The following is a 12505-nucleotide window of genomic DNA, read 5'->3' as shown; positions in this document are numbered from 1 at the left end:
AAATATAAACTTTATAGACAATTGCATATACTTGTATATTTTTTTCAATAAGATATTAATTTCAATTGACAAATTAAACATTAAAAAATAAGTTCTTTTCAATCTCCCAGTTTTCAATATATAATAATGTTTGATAAGGCTTTTTATTCCATTTTCATTGGATATAACTTGAACTGTTTTGCTTTTACCTTTTGTCAAAATAAAATAGTATTTTTATAATCATTGGATTAAAAATATACAATAATTTCGCTGATTTAACGATCTCTTTTTTATAATAGATATTATAAGATTATATATTATTATGTACAGTACTAAGCAAAGAGTATTTAATGTATTATTATGGATGTACCACACTCAAAGATCAGAAACAAGACGCAACAGCAAACATGCGCGCGTTTCATAGGTACAGCCGCTGCAGTACATTCACGATACGAACGTCATTTTTGTCTTCTATCACATACAAATTATAAGCATACAAATCGTATACAAATAGAGTGTTCACTGTCTGTTAGCTTATCTGTTGTCAATTTCTCTTGACAGTTGAATTTGTGAGTAATCTGTACAGTGTAGTCTGCTGTCTGTAGTCCTAGTCACATCTGGATTCTGGAACTTGCGTCTTGCTCGAAGTTGTGGTTTTTTTCACTTTTCAGTTTCATAAAACTTTATATATCATGAACTCAGAGAATTTGTATCACTACTTTTAAACAAGTTTAGTTCTCGTAAATAAGTTAGTCAGTTTAAAAAACTGATATACATTTTTATAACAAAACTCCAAGTCATGTGTCAGCGTTCGTTAAGTGCATTTAACGGAAAAATACAAGAGATTCCCGGTGTATATGTAGATAACTTCGAGAATGTGCAATCTGAGAAGCCACGAGCGTATTTTCTGAGTCATTGCCATTCCGATCACATGCAAGGGCTACATTCGCGTAATTTACTCGATTATTTGATAGAACATGTCTTGGTCTCTCAACTTATCTTGGTCGGAGCACATCATGCAAATTCGCAAGAAAATTTTTGCTGGTGCATCTTCGTTGCGCCGCCTGCGTAACTTCCTACCGATCTCCACCAAAATTGCGTTAGCCCAATCCCTTCTGCTTCCCTTCCTTGACTACGCCGATTCCTCATTCCCTGATCTTTTTGAGTACCAGTTAGACATCCTTGAGAGGCTGCAAAATTTCTGCATTAGATTTATTTTCGGATTGCGTAAATTTGACCATGTCTCGGAATATCGCAAAAAACTTAACTGGCTCCCCATCCGTCTTCGCCGGGACGCCCACATACTTCAGCTTCTGTACTGTGTTCTGTTTGACCCTAAAACACCTGTTTATCTTAAAAATCAGTTTAGTTATCTTAGTGAAAATAGCTCTATCTCTCTTCGCTCTTCCAATCTTCTAACTCTCTCTACACCGGTTCATCGCTCAAATTTCTACGGCTCCTCATTTACTGTTCGTGCTATACATCTTTGGAACGCTCTGCCTGAATCCTTCAGGCGGGCGAAAAATATTAGTAGTTTTAAAGCTCTGGTTAAAAACCATTTCTTATCATTATAATATTGTGTTGCTATATTTAATTTTATCTCTTGATATCATATTTTGTATGAGACATCATTTATTATATTATAATATTTTGTGTGTTATTTGGTATATTTAGTATATGTATTTATATATATTTATTATATTCTTATGTTATCTGTATATATTTATTTTTAAATATAATACTTTATATATATATATATATATATTATTTTTATTTATTTTTTCTATTATATTTTATAGTTTTTGTATTGTATACAAATTAGTTATTTGTACAATGTATCAATTTAGACATTGAATTTGCGCCATCGCGTACTCGTTCAACATTCCTTACAATCAGGGTTGCCTGGAAGAGATTGCTCTTGAGCAATAAGGCCGCCTTTTCGTGCATATGTGCCCGTGTGTTATTATTGTATAAAATTATAGTCTAAGTTTGTTTGTCCTGGTATGTATGTACAATAAAGCATAAATAAAATAAATAAATAAACATGATGTGTATATTTATACCACGGAATTATCCGCTGCTATAATAAATGATGACAAAAAGGACCCGAGGATTATGGACTATGTGAAGGTGCTTAAATTAGGTATGTATGTTTAGCCCGGACATACAGCTATATAAAGACATACCCCAATTGTTAAAACTATATTTTTGGCTACGATTGTAGATCACGTCCGAACTCCGAAGTGTTGTTCAAAAAAATATTCAATGTACAGTTGTGGACTTTCCTACTATTTTATTACGTTTAGATAAACTATTAATGCAATACTTACACATTTTCCATTACTTATTTCTATGTTAACGGTAACACAGTTTAGAGTAGTGCTTCTGCCCCTGCATATCGCATATGTGTGTCTCTACACACAGTAAGATCTTGCGCACTTGTATTAAAAACAGTGTGAAAATGAAAATCCAATGGATTTAGATGTTTCATTGTGGTAGAAAGTGGCCAATATCACTTATGCATTTTTTAGAAATCCTTGGTTATCGCTTGCTAACTCGATCTGCGGTTATTCCCGCAGTGCTTGCTCCTGTTGGTCTTAGCGAGATGATATATTATAGCCTATATCCTTCCTCGATAAAGGGGCTATCAAATTTCAAATCGCTAGCTTTATAATATTAGTATAGATATATTAAAATTATATATATTTTTATCAGCCGTTTGTTTTCCATAACAAGCAAAAAGCTTAATATGGGATCAGATAATGCCGTGTGTTAAATATGTATTGAAATTTTTTTTTACAGGTTCATCACTAATAACGTTGCCGAGTAGAAAAAATGAAGACGAAATATTACTGACAGTTACCCTGATCCCCGCGGGGCACAGCGCTGGCTCGGTCATGTATCTATTCCAAACTGTGTCTTACACAGTTTTATTTACGGGTGATTTTCGCATCAACACCTCTGACGTGCGCAAATACGCTGCGTTGCATACAGATAGTGCGCCGATCAAAATTAACACAATGTATGTAGATACAACGTTCATAGATTGTGCGTACGAAAATTTTCCGAAACGAACCGAGAGTGTAGAAGAGATGGTTAAAGAACTGGAGCATTGGTTTAATAATGATAAACGAGGTGTAGCATTACATACATCGGCAAAATATGGATATGAATTCGTTTTTAATGAGATTTATAAGCGGTTGGGCTTGAAGGTCTACGTGGATGGAGACAGATGGAAGTTTTACAGGTAAATACAATTTAATATTATATACGGTACCTTTATTAAACACACACATACAGAAGAAAAAAAAAGAGAAAACATTATAACATTTTAATTTTTAACATTGGTGCCTTATCGCTTATAACTGATCTCTGCCAGGCAAGGCAGGTAAATATGTACTAAATATGTTCTTGTAACAAAATAATTTAAGTAATTTACTTTGTTGCTTTCTGTAGGATTACTGGGATAAATCCTATCCTATGTAAACAATATGTCAGGTTCATGTCTCAAACCATCCTTGTAGTACATTTTATCCAAATCAGTTCAGTGGTTTAAGTGTGAAGAAGATACAGACAATGTAGGGGGATTAGGAATTTAGGTATTATAAAGGTTTTTAATTTTAAGGAATTTATTATACAAGTAAATAATAGGTAAATATACAAAAAAAATTGTTTATTGCATCCTAGCTTAGCTATGCCGAAGTTAAATAAGAATTGTTAGATGAAAGAACGCACATCACTAGTCGCGGACACATCCCCTCCCTAATGCTGGCAGAAGTCAGTCGACTGCGCGGGAAGAAAGCAGTGCGACGCGACATTCCTTTTGGCTAGATTAAATAATTAATTAAAAAATAATTCATTTAAAGTCTTTTTAATATCCTATTAGAATATAGCCCTTGTTGGAAGAGATTACTTGTTAGTAATAAGGCTGCCTTCTGTGTTTTTTGTACTAGTTTAAGTTCTATTGTACCTACTTTTTACATGCTTTTGCTTTATATTAGCTTCACCTGTATGTTTGTAACCGACTTCATTGGGCGCGATTTTGACCCACTTTAAACGGCCAGATTTCGTTCAAACTTTGTAGATTTATTGAGGACCGATGACAATACACTAATTTGTTAAAAATTTTCTATTTTTTAGTTCGGTTTTCTATAAAAAGCGTGTTTTTTAGTTTTTTTAAACTATTATTTTATTATTTTATGTTGGCAGCACAATAAAGTGTTTAAAATAAATAAATAGATAGATATAGATATATACGAAACTCAGTCAGTTTACATAGTTATTTATTTTTAGTAGTTTATTTTATTTATAGTTCAATTCTATTCTCATTTTACATGCAAGGAGAGAATATTATGTACAAATTTAATTATTGTACATTTGTTAATTAAAAATATTGAAATTCTGTTGATTATAAAATTTGCACATGTCCAAAATTTGCACATCTTTAATAAAAGCCTACAGCTCCTTACAAAATTATTACCTTAAATTTAGAAAAAAGTTACAAAGATATTTATATTACTGCTATAATTTAAGTGACAATCTCTTTTGTTTCAGATTAATACCCCATCTGGTACCTGGTGTGACAAACGATTTGAAACACACAAAAATACATTTATGCACGAAACGCAAAAACGAACATACAACATGCATTCCAAGCAACTACCCCCAATTTTTATATGTTCACTTATCGGCCATGAAATGGACTAATTATTCCCCAAATTTAAAGTCAGTCGAACGCGTGACGCCGTCGCGAATAGACGTGTGTTTTGCGACACACTGCAGTAGAAGCGAACTAATGTATTTCGTGAATTATTTTTCACCGGATAAAGTTGTTGGTTTTCCTAATCCTTTTGTGGATAAACGTGGTATTAAAAGAAAGGTTGATGTTTGTGATAGTGAAATGGATAAAGGTGAAAAGAAATTAGATCGTAATTTGTTAAAGGAAATTTTTGGATGATAGTTTTTTTGGAAGAACATTGTATGGGTTGTTGGAATGAAGTCGCATCGCGCGTTACGAAAGGGGGCTAGACGGAATTAAGCCCAAAGGTGGTTACAACACTTTGCTTGTTTCTTTGTCTGTCTCTCTCTTTCATAGAACATGTCCCTCGACACCTCTCATTTTATTATTATCAATGAATTTGTATTTGTACTAAAGTACTGATTTTTTGAAGATTTTGTTAGTGTTATGCTTAAGCTTCACGCAAAAAGTTTCTTCTGAACAGCTTCAAAGCTTACACATTTTTCATGTTTAAAGATTCTTTGTAAGTATCGAGGTCTTCCTTTAGTGCCTTTATGAAAGTGACGTTCTTACTAATTGTAATGGGTTTTATTTTATTTTCTAAAAACACACATTGATAATAAACACGACAAAAAAAAAAATATTTTTTCTCTTATTGAATAATCTGCAAATTTTTAAATAATTTCTGTATTTTTGCTGATATATAGTTTAAGATAACACTTCGTTGGTCAACAAGCCAGATACAGAGCTTATATCTCTTTTTATTGGCTTCATAGGGAGAGAAGCATAATCTTTTCTATTTCATGATGTGATTTCTATTTCATGTGTAATGATTATGTTACCTTGAATAATTAAATAATTATAAAAGCATTACCATCGTGTACAAGAACTGGGGTCTTTGGAGTCCAATAAAAACATATAGTTATGTATGTAAAACGATATAATTTATTTGTTGCTAGCAACAAATAAATTATGTAGGATAATAGAAATAATGTAGAATCGCACGAAGCCGAAATAGTCGGTGGCTTCTACTACATTAGGGAAAATTTCGTTAACACAAAATATCGATGTTCAGTAATAGTGAGCAGCAAAAAACAATGCACCACGTACCAGAGATGCTGCAGCACTCGATGAATTTACGCCAATTATCCGATTTGCGATACACGTGTTTTCAAGGGTCGGCATTCGCGCACACAGACGAGCGGCCCGATCGAAGGCGGAAGTACAAGTTTCATATTCTCTAGAGAAGATACATATTTTTTTTTCGCCATCTCAAGTTTGTCATAGATGCTGAGAAACTGCATAGCTGTTGGGTTATTGTTGAAATCGTCTTTCGACCGGATGGCGCTAAAGAAACATTATAAATAGTCCTGACTGTAAATTATATCTGTTGTAAAATGAATGGGTTTCGCATAGCGGTGGGCTGGTAGATTTCAATTTGAAAATATAATTTTTAAGCAGCTTCATTTCTTTCAGTATTTCTTTATTTCTTTGTTTATACAGGGTGGCCCAAATGTGGATCATACGCAACCAGGGGTTAGGTGAGGTCATCAGCAGCAAAAAGGTCTACGGGAGGTCTCTAAGGTCAACCACTGCAGAGTTATAATTTATGTTTTTATTTTTATGAGAAAATTGGCTTTTTTAAACTAATTCTTATTAAAATTCGAAAAAATGTACACCTGTATCTTTTTTATCATTTTAACTAGATTAGTACTGACATGTACTGATAAGTCCTTGCGTTAGACATGCTATTTATGGTTGTTTATAGGGTGTGTTGAAGATAATATTAAATTTTATGAATTACTTTTTTCTCAATTCATAACTTTTTATTTACTTCGAACCCCACTGTGAAAAAAAAAATACTCTACCGAAAAGTGACGCTGTATTTCAAGTTTTGGCGCATTCAATGGGGATTCTGAAAAGTACGTAAGTAAGGCCATGAGTAGGTCTAGTATCTTTCAAGGACGAAAAAACAAAACAACGATTGCAAAATAATTGTTTTATTAAAGCAAAACATTTTACAATAAATGCTCAAAATTTCTGCCTCTGACCATAATACGCAATCCGCACCGTCTAATAAAATTCCTACGTAACCTACGGAATGCACCTCTGTTGTTAGTATCTTGTACCCTAGCAAATTCGAGCTTTGTCGTAGTTCTTGTTCAGTATTGTTCTCTCTTTGGTAAACTATTTCTTTAAAATGAAAGAAAAAATCTAATGGATTTAAATCGGGCGACCGGGGTGGCCATGCAATAGGTCCTCCTCGACCAATCCACCGATTGGGGAAGCGCTCATTCAAATAATCTCTAACTGCTCGAGTGTAGTGAGGCGGGGCGCCGTTATGTTGCAGCCACATTTCTGCTATTCTTTCTTTTGAAACTTCAGCTTCGTTAAGAATTTGGTTTAAATTATTTTGTAAAAAATTTAAATAATGAGCTCCATTCAGTCTTGCTGGCATTTCATGCAGCACCAACTGCTGGTTAATTATACCAGCCCACATGTTAATGCCATACAGATGCTGGAATCGCATACATATAATCACCGGGCAGCAAAGCTTGCACTCTTTGCACGTGGTAGGCGTGATATTTATTCCTTTTAATAATACGTAGGTATATACCTAAACAAGAAAAAATAATTTAAAGATTTATTATTATTTGAGATTTGGATGTTGATGGCCCTTCTCCGGGAACATCGTAATCAAAGTACTCGACGACTGATATTTCACGTCTTCCTTCATCTGAAGTTTCATTTTCGGTCGTCCTGACATCATCACTAGTGTCCATTCCCACTTGTATAATAAAATTTTCCATTTTCTCATCTCTAGCTACATCACGCTGCTAGAACATTTCCTCCGCTCTTTTCATGTGATTTGTTTTTTCCAGTCATCAGCTGTTAATGACGCGATCGCGTCTTTTATGAGCTTTTCAATTTTATTTTCGTGTTGCTCAACATTTTTGTCAGCAACCCTTTGTTTGATGAGGTTCCAGACGTGCTCAATTGGGTTGAGGTTGCAGTTAGGGCAAACGGAGTTCATGACCGTGGGATTTGAGCAACTCATCCACAACATAGCGGTTCTCTGGCAATAGTTTTTTTTAACCCCTCGATCCCGCTGTCAAACACACGGGTAAACGGGGTGTTATTCACACGGGTAAACCTGAAAATCCATTCAGTAGTTTCAAAGATTATTCAAACGGATAAACCTGAAAATCCATTCAGTAGTTTCAAAGATTATTCACACGGCTAAACCTGAAAATCCATTGGATGGATGTTGGTAGCGTACCAGTCAGCCTGGAAAGAGGAAGACGCTATTTTAGAAGCGTATTGGTTCGTCTCAGATACAATCAGACCTAAAATGTCATCGTCCCAATAGGAACGAAAAGCATCATAGGCCGAATTATATTCCTGAGTCGAACCAGTAACTGCAGGTAAAAACGTTTCCTCCTTCCCCTGAAATGATTCCATAGAAGTCCATTCAAAATCTCTACTACATCCATCCGCATCAAAAAACTCACCATCATCGTCAGACTCGCTTTCCGTTCCTCTTTCAGGCCTGTTCCTATCGCGACCTTGCATCCTTCTATGTATCACATCCATCACCATATTCCTCAATTCATCAGGCACATCGTCATCTGTCACCCAAATCTCATTCAATGGGTGTCCCACCTCCCACTGAGGACCCCTACGGCCTTGCCCACGCCCACGTACATTCCTTACTCGTCCACCCCGATCGCCTCGCCGTCCACCCCTTCGTCCACTCCTTCGTCCACTCCTTCCTCTTTCTCTCGGGGAAACAAAAATAGTGTGGGCGTCAGTGGCTAAAAATGTGGTGTCCTCTTCTCTCTCTTCAATATGCTCGGCCTCTAATGGCGTGCCGTCTTCGGAAAAAATTGCGATCACTCTTGGTGCTCTGCAAAAATAATTGCCATTATTAGACAAATAAAAGACAAACCGAAATAAAAAAGTAACAAGAGATATGCTAATTTGATTTTACACAGAAGACATAAGACATCGTAAAACATAAACAAAAAAAAATTGCCGAACTTTTATGACAGAGAAATCTATTTTATTCTGTATAGATTAATTTAAATACAACTTACGATTCAGATGGCTGATGCCAAATTGGGGACCTCGACCTCGCTCTGTCGCTCCCTTCTGGCGAGGTAATTGGCGAATAAGGAGGAGCATCTGGCGTCGGCGGCGGACTCCTTTCATCGTCATCCTAAAACATACAACATGTTATCTACCCCAATCGTAATAAAAAAAAATAAAGGAAGAAGAAATAATATTAGCCAATATTAGAACATTACACCATATAAACAATATGCAGATATCAGATCTATAAAACCTTTCCCCAAAATGACTGGTGTTCCATAAAAAAAAAACACACCCAGCCCACCCCACACCCAAGCAACTTTACAAATACCTTTTCAAGTACCGAAAAAATTAAACATTTTTATCTTATATACGCACATAACGTAATGGAACCAGTTATCGACATGTTTAGGTCCGTGCGTGAAACAAATTTAATTATATCAAATTTTGAAAACCTTACGAGACTAGTTATTCTTAAAAACGATAAAGGATACATTAAAGTTACATGAGTAATGGCATTTATAACCGTCTGAGATATGTGCTTACGAATAATTAAATAATAAGTGAAATTAATTGAAATCACCAGTAACCGACACTGAATCTCCATAAATCGACTTCCAGTAATCGACATATGCCAGTAATCGACTACCAGTTATCAACTTTAAATTAGATAGTCTACAACCAGCCAATCTATTTATGCTTGTTAATTAAGAGATAAATAACAGGGCAGGGCCAGCGTGGAGCCCCTCGGTGTGTATATGTATAATATACACGTATATGAGCTGTTGATGATCAGATGAACAGGGCAGGCAAAAATTACAACATTATTGATTTATTTCTATACTTTAATCAACATTAAGGTAGGTAACAAATTCAAGCTTACTATCACTTTGAACGAGTATTAGTCTTAAATTTATTATAATTAAATAAAAACCAATACTGGTGTTTTTTAAAAACTAGTATCAATACAAATAAAGATATCAAAAAAACCAAGCCACCTAACCAGGTAGCTGTCAACATAAGGCAACATTAATCTTAAAATATTTTAGAGATCAAATATTATTACAAAGAGGAACATAATAACTACTTGTACCTACTAATCAGTCATAAATTTTAAATTAAGATAAATCGAAAACTATGCAACAAAACATAATCAGTCACAAAAAAGTTATAAGTAACGCTTATATAAAGAAATCAAGAGGACATAAAAATTTTTATACATTAATTTTAGTTGTATATGTCGGGCAAATACTTTTCCATTTCCGGTATCTTGTAAAACCCTCTTTTATTAAGGCAAATAGGCTCATTTATTTTTTCAATTACTTGATTTACGTTATACCAAATTTTATCTGTTTTTTCCGGCCATCTAAAAGTATTCCCTGTTGATAAAACCATTGTGCTCACTTCATACTGATTTTTGTTTTCATCTTCTACTTTGCCAGGAAAATATTCATTTTCGTACATAACTATAACGTAACACCCTTTACTAATATATTTTTTTTGTCCAATTCTTCGAATTTTCTTTGAAGATAATGTATTCAATGGAACATCCATGTCTGAATCAGTATCACATTCACGTGATCGTGTTCTTCTTCGTTTTGATAGTCCTTTAGACAGATGTCCATTCGATTTTTGATCGTATTGACTAGTTAATCTTTGATAGTCTGCTTCAGACTCACCATCTTCATCTTCTACATAGCTGTCACCACTTTCAGCGTATTCGATTTCGAAATTTGACTCATCAGAGGACGATTTAACTTGAGTTTTTCTTTTTTTCGTTAATACAAGTTCCAAAACAAAACACATAATTCAAGCTCCAAAGCAAATTGTGTTTTACCTCCACGTCACTATTGCCCACGTCACTCAGATACTCCTTCTCTTCATCAGCATAGAGTAAGTTTAAAAAATCGGCTGGGGCTTCGCTGTTTACATTCCACGACCGCGACATTCTACAAGGATAAATAAATAACAATTAAACCAATTTAAAATCATCAATACGTATTTTTTTTACAGATAGCGGACAAACATACAAACAATTTTAAAAATATACATACAATTATGAAACTATACACTCTTAGAAACTGATACAGACAAACATACACAAAAACTGCAATTCTCACAATATCACATACATATTACATACCAATCAAATCAACAAACTCCCTTTTTTGCAGTAGTTAAAAATCAAGACGTAACTAATAAATTTTATTTACTTTATTCTTGCGAATACACAAACTTTCATATTTACAAATACATATCAATATAATATACAAATATACATCCAACCATAATCATCTGTCGATCTATCGATAAAGCTATCGACACCTTCCGTAACTATTCAAATGCGTCATAAAAAAGTTGCAAGTCATTCACTACCGTACGGTCATACAAATAGGGATCAAAATGGCGTGCTGGGAATTTATCAAGAAAACCGTTATTTTGATACATCGAATACAGAAATTCTCGTATTTTTATAACAAAATTTCTAATAAAAATTTGATTCGATTTGATTGCACTGATATTTAACTGAGCTTTGATCACAGACACTGTTTAACAATATGAGGCCACATTTAAAACATTGTTCGATATGTTAACATTAGCAGTTTATCCATTACTGATCGTAACCCCTTTTACATATTAAGCTGTCAAAATAGAGTGGTCATTGTTTTAATGTTAAATAATTTTGTATTTCGCACTGTAATTCTTCTATGTTATTATCGTAGTTTCCTGCTCCGTGACGCTGTTGTAAATTTCCTGTCCAATATAAAAATTGTCATTTTCATAAGCCGTGATGTAATCGTAATCTTCCTGTCTTGTATTTCCGCATTTTTTGCTTATTTGTAAAATTGTTAAAATAAACTTGATAACAGATTTGGCAGGAAAAAAATATGTAGCGTGGACCTGAGGGAGTGAAATAAAACTTGTACGATATTATGCCGTATTGTCTATACTAAAAATATGTCATTTTCATTTGTGAGAATAAATGAACTGCCTTCAATTTCAGTACAATATGCTACTGTTTCCTCTTCATTGTGTTCATCTTCTTCGTCATTAAATTCAGATGGTTCTAACATTCCGATAACTGCAGAGGGCAAAATAAATTTTTAATGCTATTTTGGCGTATACTCAAATGCGTATTTGATACCACTGGATTCCAATGCCCTATGTAATAAGTCTTCCATCGTGTGTTTCCTATCGTATTTTCGGCTGTGATGTTCGCGGTCTAATGCCAATACTTATTTCTGAACTACAGCTTGTTCTGATGAAACTCCGTCAGGCAGTACCGAGTTTTATATAATTTCTTGGCCGTGAATGAGGATCTTGTGCAAAGTCGTCGTCATGGGGTGCCAGTTGTAATTAGCTACATATTTTTTTGCTAAATTTCTGCAAAAAGTTACGAACTTCAATGAGTTTATCGGTAGACCACAGTAAATAGCCACTAAAATGACGAGTATGTCATATACAAGCCGTCTACTTATTCCAAGTATTTCAGCAAATATTCCGCGTCTTTCCTCATTAGCGAAAAGTAGTCGAGCAGTATTTCCATCATTAGTTTTTCCAGAGTGGGGACATACAATATCTACTTATATTCCCAGGCATTTCCTTAGTCTGTGGTCAAGTACCAGTCTATTGGGATGACGCAAATTACCGCACATTTCCCTAGCCGTTGTAAATAATATTGGGTTATTTTTAACA

The 12505-nt window shown here is 34.3% G+C and overlaps 2 protein-coding genes and 1 long non-coding RNA gene across 3 annotated transcripts in view; 1 reads left to right on the top strand and 2 right to left on the bottom strand.

The window, feature by feature from the left end:
* LOC149475068 (uncharacterized) overlaps positions 1 to 12505 on the bottom strand; it is an 87342-nt gene that overhangs the window by 31489 nt on the left and 43348 nt on the right. The window lies entirely within an intron of this gene.
* Positions 587 to 11658, top strand: LOC149475069 (protein artemis-like). Its single transcript, XM_089713900.1, has 5 exons — positions 587 to 959; positions 2027 to 2122; positions 2782 to 3226; positions 4534 to 6301; positions 8822 to 11658. Exons 1-4 carry the CDS (start codon positions 779 to 781, stop codon positions 4934 to 4936), a joined length of 1125 nt encoding a protein of 374 aa, XP_089570026.1. The 5' UTR covers positions 587 to 778; the 3' UTR covers positions 4937 to 6301; positions 8822 to 11658.
* LOC149475070 (uncharacterized) lies at positions 7721 to 10757 on the bottom strand. The gene is made up of 3 exons (XM_089713910.1): positions 10647 to 10757; positions 8815 to 8936; positions 7721 to 8624 (listed from the first exon to the last, which is right to left on the bottom strand). Exons 1-3 carry the CDS (start codon positions 10755 to 10757, stop codon positions 7958 to 7960), a joined length of 900 nt encoding a protein of 299 aa, XP_089570036.1. The 3' UTR covers positions 7721 to 7957.

The sequence above is a fragment of the Colias philodice genome, chromosome 31 (genome assembly GCF_061535455.1).
Source record: "Colias philodice isolate Cphi_HAF_F1 chromosome 31, ilColPhil1 Martin Lab GWU primary, whole genome shotgun sequence".
Taxonomy (NCBI): Eukaryota; Metazoa; Arthropoda; class Insecta; order Lepidoptera; family Pieridae; genus Colias; species Colias philodice.
Note: the sequence above shows the minus strand (reverse complement) of the source record. Positions and strands in the feature narration are given on the sequence as shown.

Coding starts and splice junctions, on each gene's coding strand:
- LOC149475069 (XM_089713900.1), top strand. CDS start 779: ATGTGTCAGCGTTCGTTAAGTGCATTTAACGGAAAAATACAAGAGATT. Junction 960..2,026: donor CGATTATTTGATAGAACATG/TCTTGGTCTCTC, acceptor TAAATAAACATG/ATGTGTATATTTATACCACG. Junction 2,123..2,781: donor TGTGAAGGTGCTTAAATTAG/GTATGTATGTTT, acceptor TTTTTTTTACAG/GTTCATCACTAATAACGTTG.
- LOC149475070 (XM_089713910.1), bottom strand. CDS start 10,757: ATGTCGCGGTCGTGGAATGTAAACAGCGAAGCCCCAGCCGATTTTTTA. Junction 8,937..10,646: donor TGGGCAATAGTGACGTGGAG/GTAAAACACAAT, acceptor TGTATGTTTTAG/GATGACGATGAAAGGAGTCC. Junction 8,625..8,814: donor TGGCATCAGCCATCTGAATC/GTAAGTTGTATT, acceptor TTATTTTTGCAG/AGCACCAAGAGTGATCGCAA.